Genomic DNA, 24,482 nt, shown 5'->3' with positions numbered 1-24,482 from the left:
GTGATCTCATTGACTTTCTACTATCTTTCTGGCTGTCACCGAACTAGGCCACATACTGTTTTCTTTCTGGAGGCTTTGCTTCTTTCTGTGCCTGTTTTCCTTTCGCTCTTCTTGTATTAATCTTAGGACACAGTAGTACCGAGATCATAATTAATGGGGACTGTTCATTAGTGGTCTTTATTAGGGGCGTTTTTACGGCTTCGATATGTCTTGAAAGATGGATACAACTGACAGTTCACGTATATACAAATAAGTCATGTCTCCTGTTGCATTATCATGCATGGTACCCTGTCTATCGACACTATGCAAGGATCCTGCGGCCATGTCTATCCACAAGAAAGCCTCCTTAGTCTATAATACCTACATACTAGCGTGAAAGTTTCCCTAGGGGTGAAGAATAACTGGTATTATCATCATTTGAACCATGTGGTCTAAATCAGAAACACTGAGGCTTCTAAAGCAAAACCGAGAAACCGAGGCCGATGATACGGCAGATCGGGCCGATACTGTCAGTCGCCACCGCCCTCACCGCCCCCCACGATAACGTATCTGGGCCAAACATGCAATGCTTTACACCATTTCCTCTTTCCCGGTGAATCAAAGAGTTACTCTGGTTTTCATCTTCTTATTTTTATCTGCTGCTGGCATCGATCTCGGGTTGCTGGCATCTAAGAGCATAGTCACGAGACTCTCAGCTTCATCTGTCAAATCCGGTCCAGTCTTGGCTCCATGATAAGCATCATCCTGTCACTCCTTGATGTGATCTTCGGCAAAAAGCGTCAACGTCATTGAGGCTGAGCTCAGGATTGCATGTAAGGACTGTGAACTCCTATACATCTATAAACTCCGGCTTCCCCGCCATCCATTTCCCTCACCATCGCCACCTGGTTCATGAAGACTGTCACCCCAACGGTCGAGATCGATCTCGTTGCCGTATTGAATATAATCTCACAGAGGATTCATACCAGTTGAACCATCGGCAATAATGCCTGGATCAAGCACAGCGTCATCTAGCCCTATTCAGTCCAGCCCCCAGCCGAGGACGCGGGCGGGCACGAGGCCGGTCGAAAGACTAGAGGGACAAGGCACAATCCAAGCTGCAAGCTACAGCGACTATGAAGGAGGCAGCTTCAGGGCGAGGGCTTTTCCCATTCGCCCTGGGTCAGAACGCAAAAGACGGTTGACCAGTACTGGCGAGGATGCGAGGTTGCAATGGGGACGACCTGGGGGCACGGCTGGACCGGCCCCAGACAATGGGAGGTCCTCTAGGAGTATATTGCCGCATAGATCTGTTTCGATGGTACTGCCTTCGTCCCGCACCAGATCCTCCATTTCCGCAGCACCTGGCTCATCATTTGCAACAGCAATTGATATCTCTTCCTCACCCCCAGGGATGCCTCATTCTTCTACTTCTGGCGAACAACTGCCGGGTCTTTCTCGACGGGAGAATCCAACATCCTGGATTAATCAACCCCGCTCCGCCGCATCTCATCATAATAATATACCCCGACCAATTATGGATATGGCTCTCCCAAAATGGCAGGCAGATTCGGATGTGTCAGAATGTCCGATCTGTGGGATAGTGTTCAGCTTCTGGCACAGAAAGCACCATTGTCGAAAGTGCGGGAGAGTGGTGTGTGCATCATGTTCCCCGCATCGGATTACAATTCCCAAACAATATATTGTCCGCCCTCCTGAGTTTGTTGACCTCCTCCCCGATTCTCCACCAATGCCTTCCTCCCACCATCCACCGGTCGTCGATCTCACAGGCGACGACCGTGCCGTATCATCATCACCATCAACAACACTCAATCCTGCTCTTGGTGGAGGGGAAGAAGTACGGCTTTGCAATCCATGTGTGCCAGATCCAAATCCGAACCCCCCTGGCTACAGTACCGTGCGGGGACACAGCCACCGATCCACTCATTCTCTTTCATCAACTATGGCCAACGTATATCGTGCCTCATCAGTTAGTTATCACCTATCACTTTTCCAAAGGAAACATGGATTGACATGAACACTCACAGGGTCCAAACCAGAATCGTGAAGCTCGTCAGGAACGACGAACCGTGGGTGCAAATGACCGACCACAATTCTTGAACGAACTGAACTCGCAACCCCATCAAGTTCCCTCGACCACCGGCCTAACCCGACCCCGCCGTTCATTTTCTAGCCGTGAGGGTAACCTGCCCCGTGGACCTGCACCAGACGAAGGTGATTTCTGCCCTGTATGCAGACGCCAATTTCCCCCACTGAGTCCCGAGCAGCCTCTCGAGGCGCGCCAAGCCCACACCCGGGCGTGCATCGAGAGCTATTTGAGACCGGCTGCCCCGCCGCGCACATCTTCCGCGCAACAGGGTCCCCCGCTGCCCCATCCTCCACCAGCAGCCCGCATGCTTCCATTTGTGGCCACAGAGAAGGACTGTCTCGGTGAGCATGGCCAGGCAGCGGAGTGCACGATCTGTATGGAGGACTACGAGGTCGGGCAGACTCTGGCCCGCCTTGAGTGCTTGTGCAAGTTCCACAAGCACTGTATTGTCGACTGGTTTGAGAGGAAGATGGAGTGCCCGGTCCACAAACTTTCCTAACAAGGTGCACATCTATATACCGTGAATTCCAAGAAATCTTGTTGCTTATTAGCCTAGCGTTTTGCTTTTTTCCTATGGAATTTGTGTTTCCAATATCCCTCTCAGCGTTATGATTTTCCATTGAGATCTCATGATCAATGAATCCAATCTAATTTGAATCTTAAAATTAATACATTAGATGCTGTATATACTCCGGAACAAGGTTGTCTGGTTGGATGTCAGTCACGTGGCCCCTGTTGTTAGTGAGAACTCAAAAAATTCAGAGAACTTCACTTCACTTCTGGCCCCAAAGTGACGATCAGTTCAGGACAAAGGGATATTATAAGAAAGAGAGGTAAGCGTTATTCTACATATTCCCCTTGCTTGACAGGAACCCACACTGAGGCATGTTGATCCTCCACATCGGTGGTCGGTGTTTGTGATCACCGTTCCCCGTGTATTTTCCCCATCGCGAGCTGTCAGCGATAACACTGAAACAAATGGCCAAAACAGTATTAATTTATATTAATGGGGATTTGATGCTGATACGTGACAGTGGTCTAGTTTTGGAACTGGCATTACGCAGTATTACACAACCCCGCAGTGTATGCAAATCGATCCGCAGCTGCAACACCGAGACGGGGACCCTCAACGGCGTTTTTACACCCCGGCCCGACCGACAATGAGCACAGGCCCGGACTACCCCGAGCCCCCATCCCACGAACCCCTAAATCCATATCAAAGCCGGGATATATATGGTGATAGGCATGGGCATGGGGACACACACCCGTCATTTGGGATGGGTCCAGAAAGCAACCAATCCCCAGAGCCGCACGACACCCCCGGCGATACTAAACGATCGCGTGCATGCGAGCCCTGCCGACAGCTCAAAGTGCGCTGCGACCCAGACCCGGCGCACCCGGAAGGGTCATGCAAGCGGTGCGCGAAAGCGCGACGGACGTGCGTTGTGACTGCGCCTACCCGCAAGCGGCAGAAAAAAACCGACAGCCGGGTAGCGGAGCTAGAGCGAAAGATCGATGCTCTGACGGCGACGCTGCACGCATCGCATTCGACTGGTGCGTTGTTCTCTAGTGGAGCAGGGCAGCAAGCACCACCGACGGGACAGCGGGATGAGCAGCTGGCTGGTCGGAGATGGTTGGGTGGGGAGTCGAAGGTGGCTGGAATCAAGCGGCAGCACACTGGCGAAGTTAAGGATTTGTCTGGGGGGTTGCTGGCGCCGCGGTATTCGCGGCCAGGCAGTCCCTCTGCGGAGCAGATTCCTACCCAAGCGTCGAAGCATTGGCGCAGACCTGTTGCTGGTGACTCTGCGCCGCCGAAACATGACGCTGGGAATGAGTTTGCCGATATGATCGACCGGGGGATTGTAGATTACGAGACTGCCAGCGCGGCGTTTGAGCGGTATATCCATAAGATGGCGCCAGAGATGCCTTTCGTTGTTTTCCCGCCGGGCACCACGATGGGCGAGGTTCGGCGTAACAAACCTTATTTGTTTCTTGCCATCATTGGCGCTGCCATTGGAATCTTTAATCCGGACGCTCAGCCTATCCTCATTAATGAGGCATATCGCCTGATCGCCGAGCATGTTGTTATCAAAGGTCAAAAGTCGCTTGAGCTTGTTCAGACTATAATGGTCTGTTCTATCTGGTACCTGCCACCCGATAACTTCGAGGAACTCAAGTTCTATTCTTTGACTCACATGGCTGCGGTGATGGCAATCGAGCTTGGTTTGAACCGTCGTATTTCCGAAAATAGACGGGCCTTCAACATGATCCGCGAGGTAATCGGTAGAAAGCCGACGAGCCCGGCATTTGACCCAGAGGGACCGGAGGCAAGGCGGACATGGGTTGGCTGTTATTATTTATGTGTCCAGTGAGTTTCAATCTGGGTTGTTCTGGTGTGTGGGAATTGGGTAGCTAACTTTTGGACAGAGTATCGGCGGCTTTGAGGAGAGTGCACTTGGTCACATGGCAGCCGTATATGGACGAGTGCCTTGAGATTCTAGCAAACCACCCGGATGCGCTACCCTCCGACCGGAAATTGAATTGGTGGGCAAAACTGGGATTGATAATGGAGGATGCTGGACATCACTTCTCTGCGGATGATCCCGAACCCATCACCACCTTCGCAAATAGTAAGGTGTGGTATAATATGAAGGTGTTTGAGGAGCGATTGGCACAGTGGAGAGAGGAGATCCCACGGGATATTTACACAGGCACGTCCCGGTCTTGGGAACAGGCTTTAAATCTGCTGCTAACAATTTTCTAGGGCCGATGGTTCACACAGAACATGTCTTAAATCTCTTTGTGCATGGGTCTGCGATGTGTGTAAACTTCAGCGGCAACCACTCTCCATCACAGGATGATTTACATAGATCATCCATTGCGGCGGTCACCGATGGGTTGACCACCGCCATCCGCTGCATCCACGAGAGTATGGATGTCATTTGCGCTATTGAGAGTGACCGACTTATATCCATGCCTACAACAACATTAGCGCGGACAACATACCCCGTGGTCAGTTTGATAAAAATATACTCACTGTTCATGTCGCCGGATAGTCGAATCAGGCAGATTCTCGACGTGCAAAGTCTCAAAATCGATTATTATCTGGACAAAGTCATCGCGCATTACCGGAGCGCTGCGGCGCGTGATGGTGGCCGCGCAGCAGCGAAATTTGGAAACATAATGGTCCTGCTGCGCAATTGGTTCATCAAAAAGCGCGACCAGGGAGATCATGGCCGGGAATTGAAAGAGGTCTTTGCAAATGGTCAGAAACCCTCCGATCACCGGCAGACACATCGGAGCCATGATGCCCCGGACGGAGCATCTGCCAAATCAAGAACGCAGATGGCACCGGGCATGACACCCCTCCATTTCTTGAGCGAGGTAGCCATGGGCGACCCAGCGCACCGAGCGAACAATTCCAACTCTCAATGCGCAATAACCGGTCAATCCTATCCCTCAAACCACAGCCCAAGCTCGATAGTCAACCCAATGCCAACGCTGGGTCCATCCAGTTTTGGGCCAGACCCGCCTCAACCCAGCTGGTCATCTGGCACATCATACCCAACCACTCTCCCGGGCTCAGACTCGAACCAGATCGAGACGAGGGGCTACTACCAACCCTACTCATCCGCCGAACTCACACATAACTACCCAGATTTACCGTCGAGTGCCACCCAGACTCAGGGATACCCGGACATGTCCACCGTGGCTGGGATGCAGCTTGCTCCCCCGATGGGAATGGCACCGGAGGTAGGCACGGACCCCAATCCCGGTGAATCTTGGCTTACGTTAGGGAATATGATGGATGAGGGACTATTCACCTTCCCTTTTGATGGGAATTTTGGGTTGTTTTAGTGTGCTTTGTGGTTGAGTTAGGGTGGTGTTCTGTATATCTATTGCTATATTATACCCGTTGCTGTTATGAATATATGATACCAACTTCACTCACTTTCTCGCCAGATGTATTATCTTTGAAAAAAACAGAACACTTGGAAGGAAGCAAGCCATAGTGCATCTTCGCATTCAGGTTGTCACTCTCATGGGGTCCGGGTAGTGGCAAAAATTCGACATTTGACGGTGACTATGTACCTCAGTGAAACAGAGAAAATATTTATTGATATTGAGATGTTGGAACTGCACGCTTTACGTTCACCACTTGCGCTCTACGGCGCCTGCAGGAACAAATCAAGCATCCAAAAATGAACAGTAACAAAGCTCCTCCAATACCAGCAGCAAGTCCAATAACCAACGAAAGATGATTCTGAACCCAGGATGACACATCACTTGCATCACCTCCCCAAGTTTCTTGTCCAGTGTTGCCAGTGTTGCCAGTGTTACCGGTGTTGCCAGTTCCAGAATTGCCGTCTCTCTGACATTCATCCCCTCCTCGCCATTGGCATGTCACAGAGTCGCAGCACCGAGTGTCTCTCTCATCACAGGCACCATTTCCACAGTCACATGCCTCGCCAGCTTCAACAATGCCATTCCCACATTGCTCGTTACTACCAGTGGTGTTGCCGGTTCGAGAGTCTACTAAGCAGCTCCCGTCAACCCGCCCAGAGCCAAGCCGCGAGCAGACATTTCCAATCGTGCAGGGTGAAAAGCGTGTCATGCCAGGTCTAGATACGGGGTTCATCAGGTATTGTTCACCGGCATCACAGGTATTTGATGATAGTGGGCAGCATTGTCTCGAGTCGCTTCCGCATGTACTTGAGGTGCAGTCATGGACTGCTCCGAATGTATGAGCTGACTCGTGACTTTCTGTGTCAGCGAGAAGGTACCATCAACTTGTTGCTTACAGGCTGCAATCACTTACGCAAAGACCTGCCACTCATCCCGTGTTCGTGCGACAACATTGGCACTGGCTCCACCGTTGCTAGAGGCAGAACCCGTATTACATAGTGCTCCAATCCATGATACTCCAATCTCCCCAGCAGAAACTGAACACCCAGTCAGCAAGGTCCAGTATGCATTCTCATCATTTAATGAGCTTCGCCACGTTGAAAAGGTCTGAAGTCGCGTGTTGAGATCCCCCTGAGAGCATGGAACATTCCACGCAGTCGTGTCTGAGGTACTACTCTGGCAGTCAGCGTCACTGATTGTCAGATTCTGTACCGCAAGAGAGATATTGAAACTGTTCTCAAAGACCACAGATGCAGTGTTGACCATATTCAGGATGTATCGATGGGCCGAGTCGGAGGAGTTGAAGCTTGCAGTATAGGTGCAATCCGTCATGATACCAATGTACGCAATCTCCCTCGTGTTCGGACAACCATTCGTACTACCGATTGTCGATGTGGGGTTATCGTCCCCCCAAGGGTTCCAAATCTGTCGCTTGTCCAAGTGTGTTTCGGGGGCAGTTGCGCAAAGCGAGGGGAGTGACGATCCGCCTGCCGAGAATGCGGATTCGTGTTCGTGGGCTATTATCCCAGTAGACCCATCATCGAGGGTTTCAAGCACAATGGTATACTGCGAACCCATAATTGTGAATGTTCCATCGAAGAGCAGGCTCTCGCCATCCTGCATCACGGCCAGTCTTGCCCACCCGACATCTTCTCGACTCCCCTCACGAGTTTCCTGCATCCAGACCGACCCTTTTGTATACCGGACTTGAATGTTTGGCAGAGTGCCTGCCTCAATAGCGTCTCGGTGGACATCGGGATACCGGATTTGCACGCTTGGCGATACGAGATCATCGTTTGTTTCTAGAACAAAGTTGATGGTTTGGTTGTATGTTTCAATCCCCGCGGTGATAGTGAACTGCTTGGTAGCGGTTGATGGAGAGAGTATTGGATCGATCAGACGAAATGACACCGGATTAACTGGATGAGACAGTCAGGCTTATGTTTCGCGGGCAATTAGATACACGGTATACTTACGTCCAACGGTCGATGTCACAATCAAAGCAAGCAAGGCTAGAATAGTAAAGGACGAGCTCGGTTTCTTCATCCCAGATGTGATGGTTTTCTTTTCAATTAATTTATTGACTACAATGTGCTGCATTATATAGATTTCACGTCCACATCCATGAATGTTCCCCATGCCAATGCTAGGTGTCTCATGTCACCGTCTCTGCCATGGCCACAATATAAGCCAAGATCCACATCTGAATGTCATGTCTAAGCCCCAGCCCAGAACAGACTTTCTGCCAAGTATGGAAAAGCGAATAGGTGAGTGTTGGACGCGTGGCTAGAAGGATATAAACAGAAGTCAGCAACTTGCAGATAAATGTTGTTGCCTCAGCCACGATCGAGTTCTAGAAAACGGTGGACCCTAAATCGACTGCCTATCGAGTAAATGAAGAACTTGATCAAACTCAAACAATTCCGTTGCCAAGAATCTCCGTCAGCATCTCCGTTAACTCCATCCCCTCCATCCTGACCAAGTCGAGCATGGGTTCCGATCCCATTGCTAGAGGGAAGTCCTCCGGATATGTCCCCAAGATAAAACTCGACAAATCTCACTGGAGCTACTCGCAACATTACATAAGCCGAGACATTTCTCGAGAACTTGGGATCCTTAACAATATGTCTGTCCGGTTGTCCACAGTGATCTTTTTTGTCCTGCTTTTGAGTCTTTAGGGCCTGTATAAAACCGAGGTCTATGCAAGAAATTAAGACCTCTGCCCTACCAAACGGAGTTGCCACCAGAAACCCTTCGTCATGTCCATGTCTAATGATGAGTTTGATGGACGTTGTGATGTCAATTGGAGAGATGAGTCCCCGTGAATGTGTGGATTTTCAGGGAGATTTGGGAAAAAGTGGGGGGCTATGAGCCAGATGTGGACAATCCCCTTCCCTGAGCCTCAAAAGCCTACGTTTTCCTTTTCATCCGACGATCACAGGGAGATCACTCGGAGAATCCCATTATCCGCAGCTCCGTCCAAAAAACAATCTCCCAAATGCTACACATCTCGTGACCAGTTAATTTTGACCTTTCAGAATGGCCCCCGACCCTAAACGCGTCGCGAGTATCATGCTCTCATGGCACTCACTGGACCTCGTCTCATGCACCAACCTACAGACCCTATGGGCTGGTTACGGGAACATATGTGCTGTCACAGCGCGAGCCACCACCGACCAAGCAGCCAAACATGTCAGCAAGCTATGCGGTGTAGAACCAGGTCGCATAGGGTCGATATATCCCCTCATCCTAAAGTTCATTTCACCGCCCTACAAAAGCGGCACTGCAGATGAGGGCCACCTACGAAAGATGCTGAGCTACGAGGTAGAACAGTACTTCTATAGTGAAGTTGTTCCACAGCTAGGCTCCGATATAGCCATAGCCAACTGTCTTGCCTCGACGCGCGACATGAACGACGCGGAAGGCTCGTCAGAACTCAGAGGTCTCATGGCTACGATTATGGTTGATCTACGTCCTGGATTCCCCGTCGCGGGCGAGAAGAGAGGTGCATTGAACCGCACACAAGTGCGTGCGGCGCTAGATTGGCTAGCTCGCTTTCACGGCCGTTCACGGAGACTGCTGCCAGCCAGTCTTGATGGATACGTTCTGCCGCCGCTTGAAGAAAGCAGTAGAAGGCAGAGTACCGACAAGGATGCTGGCAGCGGGCTGTGGCTGAATGGAGGATATACGTACCTCGCGACGCGACGTAAAGAGTACGCATCTCTTGCACACGACACGGGCTCGGAATGGTCAGATCTGCTGTGCGGGGTTTCGGATAGGTGCTCACTATCCGTGGCGGAGATGGTGGCATTGTTCCTAACGCCCTGTGGAAGGGCAGTCGAGTCGTATATTCATGGCGATGTCAAGTCGGAGAATCTCTTCACGACGACTAATGGAGACAACGTGGCGTTCTTTGATTTCCAGTACGTCGGGCTGGGTCTAGGAGTATGTGACCTTGCCAAATTATTTACCTGCTCGATTCCTTTGCATATGCTGGTTGATGGCAATGGGAGTTTGCCTGAACAGCTGTCAATGTGTGATGGTGAGAGAGGACTTTTAGAGCGGTACCGCACAACCCTCCTGGACGAGGACTCGCAGCTGTACGATTGGGAAACGTTCCAACGACACTGGGAGACGGCTTTGGTTGACTGGTGTAGATTCCAGGCGTCGTGGGGATTTTGGGGAAATACAGAGTGGCTCGAGGCCCGTGTAAGATCAATCTTGAATGACCAGGAGTGGAGAGACTGGTTGTATCAGAGTATCCGCAGTCGGTTGTAGGATCCCTAGTTATCAAGGAAAGAAATAGACTCCCATAAACATTGCTTCCCCAACAGTACCAGCACAACAAAGTAGAAACGGAAAGACAAGTGGATCTCCCATAACGCTCATCTTAAACTGGGACATGCGAGTTTACAGCCCCATAAGTAACTGAACGATGGGCCATATCTTTATCCACACCATGCCAATGAACAGTACCAGGAGGGCACCAAATGATATCCCCATTGTTGACTATTCGAGGCTGTCCCTTGTCGCATACCCATCCCGAGCCTGCAGTTATTTCCAGAAGTTGGCCTTTGGCGTGGTGGTGCCAGTGTGGAAGAATTTTCTCATCCAGGGGACTGTGAAGTCGAAGTGGAGGATAGAGTTGAGTTGACTGGATCATTGAAAGCCTGGGTACATCGTTGGTTTTATCGGTACTCGGCCATGACAACCTTCAAATCCATACCGAAATCGACCTGGGGAACCTCTTGAGTAGGCCAGCTACCATGAAAAGCGTTTTAGAAAAGGGGGACGCTGCCAGTCAATGAAAAAGAAACCGACAGGAGGGGAAGTGGCCTAAAAATGGGTGCCCAATCCGTCTTTGTGCATCTTACGATTTGTAATTTGTAGCCTCAACGCCTGTGGCTTAGAGGCTTCTCCATAACTAGACACCTCCACCTGCGCTGCGCTGGTTTGATGTTCCAGTCGCCGCGCTCCACACAATCCATGATCCATTTCGCCGGCCCTAATAATGAGGGGATCCAAATTGGGGCCAATTACGGCTTGATAAACATCCATGGGAAACAGCCAGGTAAGAATACCACTTGAGTCCAAGGTTCTGCAAATCACAAAGCTTACGCTCACGGATGATCACCAGGCTCGTCCACAGAAGAAGAGTATCAAGAATGCCAACGCGCACTTTTCCCTACCAATCCCTATGATCCCTACCTAGACCGAGAGCAGGTCATAAGCTCGAAGGGGCCTCGAGTGCCTGGAACCTGTGAATGGATCCGAGAAAGCGAGCGTTACCGCGCCTGGTTGCACGGCGACACCCCGCTCCTGTGGATCTGCGGTGGTCCTGGCAAAGGAAAGACTATGCTCTCCATCTTCCTGACGGAGGAGCTGGAGCAGCTTAAGTCGAAAATGCCAGGGACCGAGTTGCTGTTCTACTTCTGTAACCATCAGGACGAGAAGCGCCGCACTGCAGATGCCATCCTGAGGGGACTGCTGTACCAGGTCCTCCGCAGACGCCCCAGTCTCGTGAAATATGTACGGCCATACCTTGATGCTTACGCGGATGGCGGGTTTCCTTTTGAAGCGCTATGGACGATGTTCCGAAAAGTCCTCCAGGATCCCGATCTAGGCACAACATTCTGCATCATCGACGGCCTGGATGAATGCGACGATGAGTACGATTTGCGGCGTACACTAGTGGCCAAGCTTGTCGCCTTCCTCCTGTCAGACAAGAAGAGCTCATCCATACGACTGCAGCTTATCATCGTCAGCCGAGAACTCCCCGGACTCACCCTCCATACGGTCTCCACGCTCCAACTGGGCTCGGAGGACAACGATGAGCTACTTTCCCGCGACATTCAATTAGTCATCGCATCGCGGGTGGATGAGTTGTCCACCATCGATGGATTCAGTAACCAACTCGGCGCCTTCATCCGAGACCGACTGCTGGAACGCGCCGAAGGAACCTTTCTCTGGGTAGGCTTGGTGATGAACGAACTATCACAGAAACGGACTTGCACTCAGGTCGTTGACGCCCTCGATGACTTCCCCATGAGCTTACCTGCCATTTACCGCCGGATGCTCCTCCAAATTGAGCCGAGCTGGGTGGGAAGCAGTGCCCGTTGCCTGAGGTGGGTGACCATGGCACCCCGTCCCTTGACGCTGACCGAGCTTGAAGCTGCGCTCGACATCCAAGACACAACCATTACCACCCCAACAGCAGCCCTCATCAGCCGTGAGCAAGCCACTCGCGACCGCATCACCCTCTGCGGACCATTATTGAAGGTTACTGGGAACAACGAGGTCACTTTAGTTCACCAGTCCGCGAGAGATTATCTCCTGCGCGCCACGCCAGACACTCACCCGATCCTTGAACAGTTCCGAATTCAGCCAGAGAGGGCGCATCTGGAACTCGCACAGGCCTGTCTGGGATATATTTGTAGGAGTGTAGGGTTGGATGATGATGAATCTCTCTCTCAGGCTGGCGCCAGGACATCACTGCGACGACAACGACGGGAAGATGCTCCATTCTTCCAATATGCCGCACTCCACTGGCCCGAACATACACGGCTTGCTTCTTCGTTCGCCGAAGAAATATTTGATCCCTACCACCCCTTCTTCTGGGAAGATTCCTCGTTGCGCCAGCGGTGGTGGGTGGCCTACCGGGAGATGGATTCCCGAATGGCCGCCGATGCGTCGGACCTGCCCTTATTGCATCTCGCGTCGTATCTCGGGATTGAGCCTTGGGTGCGAAGGCTAGCAATCTGTGCCTGGTGGAATTTTCCCTGGAAGAACAGAGTGGACCCGAGGGACGGACAGGGTCGGACGCCGCTGTTCTATGCCACCGTGGGGGGCCACCTGGCGGTCGTAAAGCTGCTGCTGGATTTTGGTGCCGACGTGAATGCGAAGGATGACCATGGGTGGACTGCGCTGATGCAGGCCGGAAAAGATGCGGTTCTGCAGGCTCTGCTGGACCGGGGCGCGGATATCAATGTCGGGGGTGCCGCACTACGGCACGCCGCAACTGGTGGACATGAGGCAGTCGTTCGGATGCTTCTGGACCGCGGTGTGGATGTGAATGTGACGGATCAAAACGGCCAGACCGCACTTATGGAGGCGGCCTGCCGAGGGCATGAAGCCGCGGTACAGCTCCTATTTGATGCAGGTGCCAATGTCCAAATGATGAATTACCAGAAGAGAACCGCCCTCACACAAGCGGCTCGGGGTGGACATGTGGCGGTCATGAAGTTGCTGCTGCTCAACCACCGTAATAAATCCACTAATGCTCAGAGAAAGCAAAGGGCAACGGCTCTCATCGAGGCCGTCAGGGGGGAAATCAAGAGGCAGTGGTCTTCCTCTTGGAAAACGATGTGGCGATTGATGCAATGGATGAGAGTGGACGGACCGCGCTGGCAGACGCAGCTCAAACAGGATCTTCGGCTATGGTCCAACTCCTACTAGACCACGGCGCCAACGTCAACACCAGGTGTAGCATGGAAAGAGAACTACAGCTGACAATGGCGTGGGGTTGCCACCAGCTGGGAGGCTTGCTTTGGAAATGGGCTGGGAGGGCCATACCGAAGGCAGTCGTGCAGGAGGCGAGTCGAAATGCGGGGGTGGAAATACTGGTTTTGGCCATTCACAATGGAGTGGTCACAAACGCTGGAGAGACAGCGCTAGAATTGGCTGCGAGGGAAGGCCACGAGGCTGTGGTCCAATTACTTCTGGAGCATGGAGCGGATGTGAATAGAAGAAGTCGGTTTGGATGGACGGCGTTGTGGTGGGCTGCAAAGAGAGGGCACGCAGGAATTGCAAGACTTCTGCTGGGTCATGAAGCAAATGTGAACCTGTCCAGCTGTAATGGACAAACATCGCTCATGCAGGCAGCGGGAGAAGGACACTTGGAGGTAGGACAGCTGCTGCTTAACTCCGGTGCACTTCCTGATCTACAACCAAGGATCACCTTGCAGACAGCCAGCCGCCGCGCGCCAAAGCGAGCCATGTCAAACTACATCAGTTCAAAGGGGTTTCGGACAAGGAGGATTAGACTGAACCGTGTCAGACCAAGGATTAGAGGAAAGAGGATCACTAGAAAAAATACGACGCAAATCAGGAGGTTAAAGAAGATCAACCCACAGACGAGCACCTGGTCAGACAGCACCGGGCCAGAGAACGCAAATTTGGCAATCCCCGAGAGAGGCGAGGTGAAACCGATGAAAACAAATTTGGACGATGACGTGCACGGGGGTTTAGGGGAAATAGCGGTGGCAATATTCGGGGCAATATTCGAGGCAATATTCGAGGCAATATCCAAGGCGATAGGTGAAGTGATAGGTGAAGTGATAGATGAGGTCATTGACCACTGTTTCTATGTAGCTAGTGGGGGAACAGCCCTGATGCAAGCAGCTAGGAGGGGACATAGGTCTGTGGTGGAACAGCTCCTTGAACATGGTGCTCGTGTTGATGCAAAAGATCGACTGGGGCGGTCAGCTCTCTCGTGGGCAGCGGAATCAGGACATACAGAAGCCGTGAAACTGCTGCTGATGAAGCATGCAGATGTGCAGGTGGAGTTAAGTGGATACCAGAAGCAGGGGGTGCTCATACAGGCAGCGGCAGGTGGGCATACGTCTGTAGTGAAATTGCTCCTGGACCACGGATATGACGCTCAAGCGAGGGATCATGAAAACAAGACCGCCCTGATGCATGCGGTGGGGGAAGCGCATACCGCAACCGTGGAACTCCTCCTGGACTACTATGCCGATGCCAACCTTGAACAAAACATGCTTAGCCAGAGCGTTAATCAAGGACAGGAGACGATCGTGCGATTGCTTCTGCAACGTGGGAGGATTGATGTCAATGCGAAAGATCATTTTGGACAGACCCTCCTCATCCGTGCGGCGAGACAACAACACATGGGAGTGGTACGGCTGCTACTTGATCATGGAGCAAGTATTGATGCTCATGATACTTGTGGATGGACGGCATTGTGGTGGGCTGCTGAGCGGGGGTCCGAAACAGTCGTGCAGTGCCTTCTCGATCATGACGCGGATTTTTATATCCAGGATCATTACGGCTGGACGGTTCTTATGAGAGCTGCTGAGAAGGGGCATCATGGTGTGGTCCGGCTACTTTTAAACCGGGGTGCTGATCCAGATGCACTGGATCATGGTGGAGGTACTGCATTGATGGGGGCATCAGGGCGAGGGCATGAAGTAGTAGTGCAGCTCTTGCTTGAATACGGAGTTGATCTGAATGTGAAAACCCACTCTGGGTGGAGTGCATTATGGTTAGCGGCTGAGAAGGAGCACCAGTCGGTGGTACAGCTGCTGGAATCCGCTGGAGCCCGTCTTTAGGAGGAAAATAGGCTCATTTTCGTGCCGTGCCCTGTGGGCTGGGTTGTAAATTATATGACAGACAGACCTCAATCAACTCATCGAGCACAGATGATTTGCAGATGCACAATCCCCCAGGAATAGCAACATCATTTTGCAGGATGATTATTGGGTCAAAGGAGGAGGGTAGTCATTCAACTTTTGGAGAAGGATTGAGGGGATCATAGCAGTCACAATGTTTGCAGTCATCCCGAGACTCGTCTTGTTCATGATGTGGCATATTGCGCGAAACAGCCACATGGTCTTGGACTCCTGTTAGGCACACAATACCACTTCTCACGGGATGAGATGTTGCGTAATGGCCTGGTAGACTCTATCCTCTTCCATCCGATGTACCTTGACTTCCAGCTCCATGAGGTGCAGGGACTGGACAGACAAGGTAGCCAACGAGATTATCCTAGGTGGTGTCGATCTGGAACTCCTCCGCCAACCGCTTCTGCTTTGTGCTCCAGACGTGCGTTCTATAGACCTTCGCGTGGTGGCGCGTATAATATTCTGGTGTCGCCAACTGGACCTTCACCACCGAGATCTCCTGGCCATCACGAATTTAGACCGGAACATGGGTCCTTGCGGTAAGCACACAGGGGGAGAGGTATCATAGTACGTGATCGGGTCCAGTTTGTCTGGATTGCGTTGATAAAAAAAAGGATTGATTTGGCGTGGGATGGGCTCTCAGTATATGACGGTTTAGTCGAGTGATCTAAGCCGGTTGAGTACGTATTTAGGAATATATATAACTTTATGTACTATTTTATGGATAACCTCTACTCAAAACACGGTCGACAATTCTAATTGATCTATATCATGGTATTTGTAAACAATTTGGGTATATAACTTTTTAACTACATCCGTCTCCACGCTTGCACGACTTGGTTGTGCACATATCCCCACGGCCAGCCGTTCTCCCTTTCCGTTCGGCGAAGGAGATCAATCAGCAAATTCTGGACAACAGGATCTTCCACCCATGAACCGCCTGTAACCATATTAGCAAACTCCCAATCATAAAATTGGCACAAAACCTACAAGCGAAAAGTGCGTGGCAAGCCGTGATACGCAGTGAAGGATCATCGTCGGCAGAGGTCGCGATGCCGAACATAAAGTTAAGTGTTCTGGCGAGATCATTCTGTCGGGGGTCAGCATGAAACCGAATGTCTCCGGGGGGGGGGGGAAACAAACGGACCCTTAATTTAACAGGATGCTCTAAATGCAACATGCTGCGATCATAAAATTCGAGTTCTCGAATGAGCATCAGCGATTTAGCGAGACAGATGTGCTGGATTGCAGTGGCTAGATCCTGAAATTAGCACATCACTTCGCCACACGGGAATATACCACATACCATGCCACAAGCTCGTATACCAAGCAACGGGAAAAGGTTTCCCATTCCCAGGATCCGGTGGCGAAATATGCAACGGCACAAACGTATCGGGCCGGCCAAGCTCCCACTCAAGAATGCGACGCCTGAGCGCAGTCTCCCCGGCACTCCCGAGGCTACCATCATGGCTTCGGCCTGGGATATTATAACAGAAATCGATGGTCTCGGCCAAAAGCCAGATAGCCTGGTTTGTCCAGTCGCCGTCGCTCAAGGCCGGCTTGGCGATCCACCAGCGTCGCAGGCGGTCATCGAATGGCGCGAATGATAGTCGAAGGCATTTCTGGTAGGTAAGCGCGAATTGAATGTCTTGAATGACATAGGCCCAGAACGAAGCCGATGCCAGTCCGCCCGTGATAGCGGAGTCTACGTGGGAGCTGACATAAACCGAACCGGCCAGGAGATGGTGTTGTTGGTCGTTTGGGGGACTGTGGGCTGTTGGGTGTATTAGCCCGGGGTAATTATTTTGCGTCGGTGAATTGATGGCCCACGCACATGAGATTGATTCGAAAAATCGTAGAATGACTGTTGACGAGAGGAGGATTTCGATTCCGATTTCGAACTGGGGCTTGTCGAGCACCGGGAGCATGATTGAGATACAGCGCTCATGGTATCCATGTGCGACGTCGCCGGCGATGGAGTTTGTTGTTCGGGATAAGTGACATGCTGAGACTGCGAGACATGCATATAATAGTAATGGAGATTGAGTCGCACGTTCAATGACGTCGGTTGAGAAGTGTCGTTCAGGATTGAATGCGTCGAGCTGGGCTGTTAGATTAAACGGTGGAGAATTTGACAAAAGATTAAACGTACCCAGGGGGCAAGGTATTTTTGAAAATGTCGCAGCAGAAAGGCTTCGGTGAGGTTGGATAACCTCGGCTGGCCAGTAGGCGTGGTAGGTGCACGCGGCGAACTCTCTGAATTCGATCTAGAACCCAATTGAGATCCCGCGACGTAAGCAGGAGTGACGAGGCTTGGTGTCAAAGAAGAATCCATTGTCGATGAAGGCGTCAAATGTTCAGACGATGATCTTGAAGCCGACGCCGGCCTTGTCACAGGTACAACATAGTATTCAGCTGCCGTCTGATCCGTTTCATCCTTGAAGTCGACTACCAGCAAATTAGTATAGTGAGAAACATGAAGACAGTTCCACGTACAGTCGGAAGAGATGTCAACCCAAATCTGGTCGTCGGGAAAAGCAAGATCACTCTCGCCATATCTCGGGGGCCCTTTTCCTCGCAAGGATGGATTCTGGCCGTGCCGGAAAGACACTTCTTCGGATTTGCCGGGGGCCGGCACACATTCGCGACCAGAGCGTTGACAACGGATACATTTCGAACCAGATTTGTCACCTATTTCTGTTAGTCCAAGGAACAGATTAGAGAATTCCCGAACATACATTTCAGATGGCGCAGACGACATGTGAGGCTAAAACGACGTTAGTCGAGAATCCTATGAATCATATACAACGAATCAAATAGAACTGACCATCCCCTCATTACGCAGTCATAAATCCAATCGCAAACAAGGAAGGCTTCCAGAAAGCATATTTGGGAATGCCAGGCCCGAAGGTATTTAGATAAGTAGGGCAAGTATTCCTATCAAACCTATCAACCCTATCCACAGCGATGTCCATTGGAGAAGCCCATACATAGGCGGAGATGAGTGGGGGGGAGGAGGGAGGGGGGGAGAATAATTGGCAGATAACTAACGGATTGCGTGTGATTTTTTTGGGGTATATCCTACTAGTCCGTACGTGGGTTTTTAGTTGGAGATTAGTTGGAGAGGCGTAGAGCTAACAGTGGTTGAATTGTACGATGGCGGGTTTCAAACTGGGAATGAACTCGAATTGGCTCAAAACTGGGGGAATAGGTAAAACGTTCAGTCGGACTCATCACGCCTTTAATCCCCACTAGAAAGTCTAGGCAGGTAAATCTACTGGTGCTGGTTGATCGGCACCCGTAGACTAAAGGTTTATTCCAATCGAAAGGCTCTGATCGTTACCTAACCCGAATATGTTGAGACATGTCATGTTCCGGTGTGCATCGGTACACTCGATGAGTTTATACGGAGTACTCCGTTATGTGGTCGAGTCCTTTTTCCTTTTTGGCCATAGTCATTGAATATCTGTACAGTGGATTTTTAAGGAGACTCCAGACATCCAATAACATGAAACCGAGAACGGGATGGTCTCCATGCAAACCCGGAGGATTGGCATAAATTAGTAATTCTTCTCCGGTTTATCTAAGAAAAAAGGGATGTGAAAGGCGTTCGACAAGCTTCAACGGAACATAATAGCGGAAGTTCAACATTTCCTTTCATTTGCCGATTGGTCTCACCGGCTCCGGGTCAGGAACCGGAAAAAAAAAAAAAAAAAGGTTCCCAGAGCCACATGGTATCAAACCTAGATCTTCGTTCTGATTATGGACATCGACTTGATACATCCCCTTGGTGGGTCAGCTTGGTGGTGAGATTTGATTTTTAATCTCAAAGTACGATCAAACCCTGTCGATCTTGAAAGTTCCCCGAGAGATGCTGTGAGGTAAATCCGGCATGTCCGAACGTCCAAAAACAAATGGCGTACATTTAGCATTGGATATGTGGGGGAACTTTCCTTATGAGCTGCCTGTTTCGGCCAAATGCTCCGGGATGAAAAGCCACATGCATTAGTAATCATTACTTCATCAAATGCAAAACATGGAAGTGATGCCTGAGAATATCGGCCTTGAATACAAGGCACCCATGCATCAAGCTATGCCAACTTCCCAGTTTCGTATCGGAGCTCCTGGAGAGCTTCAAACACTTGGGAGAGCTCATCTGACCTAATTGCCGAATCGTCATGCCACAATGTCCCTAAATCGCATATCCTTCCTTGAAGGATGGGAGCGCAACCCCGCCTTTCTCAGCCACCCCGAATCGGATGATTCGGATCCGGACTCGTTCCAGGATTTGCCCGAGGGATCCGTGTCGTCCTCATTTCCCTCCACATACAGCAGACTAAATTTCAACCCCTATGCGGGGCCAGGCTGGAATGAGAGTCCCGAGGATCCACATGACGATCGATCCTCGTTTTTGGGGCCCTCCTTTCTCGGGTTATCTCCGACGACCACCCGTGAAGGACGTGCGGGTTCGGGTTCAGCGCAGGGGCTAGGATCCACGGAGCGAATTGGGCATGAGGATTCAGGGACCGTTCCTCGGACGCCACCGTGGGCGGACACTACTGGTGCTTATGAAGTAAGCGCTGCGAGGAGGATTGGTAGGTTAATGGAACTCCAATTATTACTTTGATAGACAGGGGGGTATGCTAACGTGTAAAAGCCCAGGTTTGCACAGCCGTCGTATACTGCTTTCTAGCTGCCGGGGTTGTTTTCGGCTTTGCAGCTCTTAAGCCTGTCCTGATTCGAGAGAAAGTATATCGCAACCTCTGCTCCCAGGCGGAGCTTGAGGAAGATGTCGATGTCTGCTATGGGCAAGAGATCAGGTATGTAGTTCACCCCGGTTCAAGATCTCTTATACTTACACGGAACAGGCTAAACCTGATGTTCACCATCGCCGCTGTAGTAACCAATGTCTCAGCCTTACCCGTAGGAACAATCCTAGACGCGTATGGACCACGAATTAGTGGAATCATCGGCAGTATCTGTCTCGCCATAGGAACAGTACTATTCGGAACAGCCAACAAGCTTCCTTTCGATGGATACATCCCAGGATACTTATTGCTAGCACTGGGGGGACCATTCGTATTCATACCATCCTTCCATCTATCAAATACGTTCCCCACCCGATCCGGCCTGATCCTATCAATGCTGACAGGCGCCTTCGATGCCTCGAGTGCTCTATTCCTGCTTTTCAGGCTGTTAAGCGAACAAACCAAGGGTCTCGTATCCATCAACAATTTCTTCACGGCATACCTCATCGTGCCGGTATTGATCATCACAGCACAGATCTTCATAATGCCACCAACATCCTACAAAACCGCTGGTGAGCTCGTGCAACAAGCCGAGGCGCAGGTCGAAGACGAGATCCACGATCGCATAGACGACACTGTCAACGACCGCAGCGAGGGCGAGCGCCAGCGTATGCACAGACGGCTCCATCGTCAAAGCGTCGTCAGCCACATCCAAGATCTCCTAGACGATGGCACAGCGTCCGTGATATCCGGCAACACCATCGACAGCTCCGTCTTCTACACCAATATCGACACCTCGCTCGACACCTCGCTCGACATGAACGCCACCAGAGGAACCCACGGCACTACAACACCGCACTCCCACACGCACCAACAACCATCCACCCCGAACCCACCACCCGGTAGGATTTGGGGCGCTCTCCATGGCCACAGCGCACTATACCAACTACGCACCGCATGGTTCGGACTAATAACAGCCTTCACTGTTCTAATGATGCTACGAATAAACTACTTCGTAGCAACGTTGCGCTCACAGTACACCTACCTCCTGTCCCCGGAGACAGCCGCACAAATAAACACAATATTCGATATCCTCCTACCCGTCGGCGGACTTGTTTCCGTACCGTTTATCGGCACATTCCTAGACAAATTTCAGACGCGCACTGTGCTATTCATTCTCGTCGTGTCGGCAACTACCATCGGCGTGCTGGGTTGTATACCACATCAAACCGCGGCGTATGGGAATCTCATTCTCTTCGTGCTGTACCGACCATTCTATTATACCGCTGTGTCGGACTACGCGGCCAAGGTGTTTGGGTTCGCGACGTTTGGGAAGGTGTATGGGCTTATTATCTGTCTTGCTGGTGTTGGGAATTTCGCGCAGGCGGGACTTGATGCGCTTACGTTGAGGGTTTGGAGGGGTGATCCTGTGCCTGTTAATGTTGGGCTTACGGTGTTGGTTGCTGGGGTTGGGAGTGGGCTTGTTGGGTTTGTTGCTTATCAGACGGGTGTTTTGGAGGGTGGGAGAAGGGGTGATGGCGATCAGCATCGGGATGTCATGGAGAGAGAGCCATTGCTGAGGAATGAAGAACCCGGGAGAAGGTACGGGGCTTGAGGTTAAGTGGTTTTGACGCGGTGAATATGTTTTACCTTGCGGGTTTCCAAGGTTGTTTACATTGAATATATAAGGATGAACATGAATATAAATGTGATTGGATATGACAATATAAATCTTATATGTAACCAGCGTGTGGATAGGAGAGAGAACATTTGATCGAGGCAGAATTATAGCAAGGAAGACTGGAATATCCCACATCGTTACGACGTACAAATCTAGAGATCAGAACATTGTAATGGTATGTATTATGTCTCTAATGCTTCCGATCCAAACAGAGATGTATTATATACGGATGTATCCCGAGCATCCAAAAGCGACAACAGGGCGTGAGAAAGCCACAGTCTATGTCGGGGGATATTATAACCCAACCCAGACCCAAAAGCAGATTCAGGTTATATCATGTGCAATCCAAAAAAAATGGAAGAAAGAGTAATGACCCGGGCCCTGGGGGTCACGGTGACAGTCCTTGGGTTTCACAGCACGGCAGATATATGCAAACCCGATATCCGGTGTGGCCAAAAGCACCGTCGTGTATATCTATGTATGCCCCGTGTCCAAGTTTCAGCATGTCACTGGTGATTGTAGTGGTATGTATCTCAGGGAAAGAAACCCCAGTATTTATATCTATTTCAAAGAAAACCGAGGGTGACGATGATAGTGAAAATGAAATGGGACGGACAGTGGTAGCGACGGGCGGAGAGGGAGGGATAGGGAAGGTGGACTGCGTCATTGCAGCTGACAGCAGATCCAGAGAGGAAGCGGGTCATTCGGGATTCTCGAGGTTCGGAGAATTTTCCCAATGATAGAGCAACCAGGGCTACTCACTCCATGACATAGCTATACTGGCTAGCGTTCTCCTGCCAGAGAGACTCTGCAGCAATATCGCAGGCAGCGTCGTACCATAACATGGATCCGATGATGGATTTTATGCTGGCCCATGAATTCAAACCAGTCCTGCGGGCTACATCTCCCAGAGCAGAGGCGAACCAGGCGCGATCGGGAGTATCGTTCGCTGCGATACCGCCGAGGGTCAAGACCCAGATGAGAGGGAGACGCGTAGATGGCGAGGACCAGAATTCGCAGTAGGAGGGCTGAAGAAGGAGCGACCTGATAAGGTGCGCGAGACTGTTGAGAGGGGTATTCTGTGCGGGGATTGGGAAGAGGACGCCAACCCCAAAGATTAGTGCCGCTAGGCGACAGGCTTCATAGGTGGCGGCATGCGTGGGATGGGAGAAGAAGAGGTCCGAGGCGGGAGAGAGACAGAGGAGGGTATGTTGGGTTAGGTTGCGCCGGTCGGCGAGTAAAGAGACATCAGGTGTGGAATTCGGGCTCGCTTTGACGATCTCGATATACGTGTGCACCGCCTGGAAAGCTTCTGCCATTTGTGGAGTAGCGCCAATTTCCTGTAAACGGCCGAATCCTTGCTCGATGTCTGATGGACCGAACCCGAGCATTTCTTGGATGGACATGCCTAATCGGAAATCGGCGAGGGGCCAGAAATCAAAGCATGGATGAACACAGAGCACGCTACAGCTCATGATATCCGAAAAGGAAATTGTCGCGGCTAGACCCTCTGTGGGGATCTTTGCCAAGCCGCCTCGCAGTTTGACCAACTGCAATAAACCTTTGATATGGATCATATTCGGTGGCAGACACCCGTAGACATCGACCCATTGTAATCGCGGGAAAGGCGGGCGAAAGGGTGTTTTCCGGTGCCGCTGTGACAGTTTCTCCTCTGCCTGATGATGAGCCATGCAAATAACGCTGAGGAGAACAGCATCGCTGACCGCACGATCGGGATCGCGCACGGCCTGGCTAATCAGCTTAATCGATTCCATTTCACATAGCTGTAGCGCGCGGCGTTCCCTCTGACCGAATACCGTACCGGGGACCCAGTTATTCTGCCATTGTACACGGAGGTGACATAGGGAACCAAACATGAACGCTGTGAACAAAGCCGGGTCCGCCATGGACAGATCGAACCACTTATTGGCCGCAGTTTTGACATTCTGTGGCCGCGGGGCGAGTCCTGGCCACACAACAGCTGTGAGATAGCGCTCTGATAGATTGATCATCGCTGGTTCGAAGTTCTCCGGGGCGGGGTATGTGGCGAATGGGTCGAATATTCCAGAGAGGTTGCGTTCAAGCCGCTCAGGAGAGTTGCGCTGATGGTAGCGGGCGACCGCGAGCGCCTCTGCGGAGAAGGCGGTCACGACACTCGCATCGTCGCTGCTGCTGTCGCTGCTATCGCTAGCATGTGAGGGCGGAAATGGCGAGTCGCGAAATGTAATCTGGTTGGAGCTGGAGTCGCGGGGGGTGTTCCGATGGGAGCTTGATGGGCGTGAGACAATGGTATAAGACGGACAGGAACTGGCACGGTCAACGGATATGGGGGCAACTGGATTGCGGACAGGTCGGGCGCGTGTATGGGAGGATTCGCCCGCGGATCGATCCTTTGTTTGATCTGAGATCCAACGCCCAACATGCGCACGCACCAGACGCTGCGCTTTCAATCGTTCAGTCTCGGAGGCAGGTCTGGCATTGACGAAATGGATGTCATCGTGTTTTCTAGCGGGTTGTTTTTTTCTTGACGCCATTTCAGATCATATCACCCGGTAAGCGGTGAGAGATGTATGTGATAGCTCGATGCATGATCTTCAAGAAGGTAGAAGAGTTGAAAGATATAGAGTTTTAAAAAGACA

The 24,482-nt window shown here is 51.3% G+C and overlaps 9 protein-coding genes across 9 annotated transcripts; 5 read left to right on the top strand and 4 right to left on the bottom strand.

The window, feature by feature from the left end:
* Nucleotides 1–1,113: 1,113 nt before the first annotated feature.
* Nucleotides 1,114–1,332, bottom strand: N7447_011104 (uncharacterized protein; the record flags this gene model as incomplete). The annotated part of the gene is made up of 1 exon (XM_057235366.1): nucleotides 1,114–1,332. The coding sequence occupies one exon, from the start codon at nucleotides 1,330–1,332 to the stop codon at nucleotides 1,114–1,116; it is 219 nt and encodes a 72-aa protein (XP_057080684.1).
* A 397-nt stretch (nucleotides 1,333–1,729) lies between these two features.
* N7447_011103 (phosphatidylinositol-3-phosphate-binding ubiquitin-protein ligase) lies at nucleotides 1,730–2,588 on the top strand (the record flags this gene model as incomplete). Its single annotated transcript, XM_057235365.1, has 2 exons — nucleotides 1,730–1,969; nucleotides 2,028–2,588. The coding sequence occupies 2 exons, from the start codon at nucleotides 1,730–1,732 to the stop codon at nucleotides 2,586–2,588; spliced, it is 801 nt and encodes a 266-aa protein (XP_057080683.1).
* Nucleotides 2,589–3,249: 661 nt separating this feature from the next.
* Nucleotides 3,250–5,947, top strand: N7447_011102 (putative C6 transcription factor (War1); the record flags this gene model as incomplete). Its single annotated transcript, XM_057235364.1, has 3 exons — nucleotides 3,250–4,457; nucleotides 4,517–4,719; nucleotides 4,854–5,947. 3 exons carry the CDS (start codon nucleotides 3,250–3,252, stop codon nucleotides 5,945–5,947), a joined length of 2,505 nt encoding a protein of 834 aa, XP_057080682.1.
* A 957-nt stretch (nucleotides 5,948–6,904) lies between these two features.
* On the bottom strand, nucleotides 6,905–8,041 carry N7447_011101 (uncharacterized protein; the record flags this gene model as incomplete). The annotated part of the gene is made up of 2 exons (XM_057235363.1): nucleotides 6,905–7,914; nucleotides 7,972–8,041. The coding sequence occupies 2 exons, from the start codon at nucleotides 8,039–8,041 to the stop codon at nucleotides 6,905–6,907; spliced, it is 1,080 nt and encodes a 359-aa protein (XP_057080681.1).
* A 993-nt stretch (nucleotides 8,042–9,034) lies between these two features.
* Nucleotides 9,035–10,273, top strand: N7447_011100 (uncharacterized protein; the record flags this gene model as incomplete). Its single annotated transcript, XM_057235362.1, has 1 exon — nucleotides 9,035–10,273. One exon carries the CDS (start codon nucleotides 9,035–9,037, stop codon nucleotides 10,271–10,273), a length of 1,239 nt encoding a protein of 412 aa, XP_057080680.1.
* A 708-nt stretch (nucleotides 10,274–10,981) lies between these two features.
* Nucleotides 10,982–15,342, top strand: N7447_011099 (ankyrin repeat domain-containing protein; the record flags this gene model as incomplete). The annotated part of the gene is made up of 4 exons (XM_057235361.1): nucleotides 10,982–11,066; nucleotides 11,133–13,214; nucleotides 13,280–14,311; nucleotides 14,366–15,342. 4 exons carry the CDS (start codon nucleotides 10,982–10,984, stop codon nucleotides 15,340–15,342), a joined length of 4,176 nt encoding a protein of 1,391 aa, XP_057080679.1.
* Nucleotides 15,343–16,223: 881 nt separating this feature from the next.
* N7447_011098 (Zn(II)2Cys6 transcription factor domain-containing protein) lies at nucleotides 16,224–18,180 on the bottom strand (the record flags this gene model as incomplete). The annotated part of the gene is made up of 7 exons (XM_057235360.1): nucleotides 16,224–16,354; nucleotides 16,405–16,504; nucleotides 16,562–16,668; nucleotides 16,721–17,516; nucleotides 17,567–17,862; nucleotides 17,911–18,105; nucleotides 18,153–18,180. Coding segments are annotated over 7 exons (1,653 nt in total), but the record flags the coding sequence as incomplete, so codon positions are not given.
* Nucleotides 18,181–19,600: 1,420 nt separating this feature from the next.
* Nucleotides 19,601–21,777, top strand: N7447_011097 (putative MFS transporter Fmp42; the record flags this gene model as incomplete). Its single annotated transcript, XM_057235359.1, has 3 exons — nucleotides 19,601–20,009; nucleotides 20,072–20,234; nucleotides 20,283–21,777. The coding sequence occupies 3 exons, from the start codon at nucleotides 19,601–19,603 to the stop codon at nucleotides 21,775–21,777; spliced, it is 2,067 nt and encodes a 688-aa protein (XP_057080677.1).
* Nucleotides 21,778–22,601: 824 nt separating this feature from the next.
* Nucleotides 22,602–24,377, bottom strand: N7447_011096 (uncharacterized protein; the record flags this gene model as incomplete). The annotated part of the gene is made up of 1 exon (XM_057235358.1): nucleotides 22,602–24,377. The coding sequence occupies one exon, from the start codon at nucleotides 24,375–24,377 to the stop codon at nucleotides 22,602–22,604; it is 1,776 nt and encodes a 591-aa protein (XP_057080676.1).
* Nucleotides 24,378–24,482: the final 105 nt, after the last annotated feature.

This window comes from Penicillium robsamsonii (genome assembly GCF_028829455.1).
Source record: "Penicillium robsamsonii strain IBT 29466 chromosome Unknown utg000008l_segment0_segment0, whole genome shotgun sequence".
NCBI lineage: Eukaryota > Fungi > Ascomycota > Eurotiomycetes > Eurotiales > Aspergillaceae > Penicillium > Penicillium robsamsonii.
This window is presented reverse-complemented; position numbering and strand designations above follow the sequence as displayed.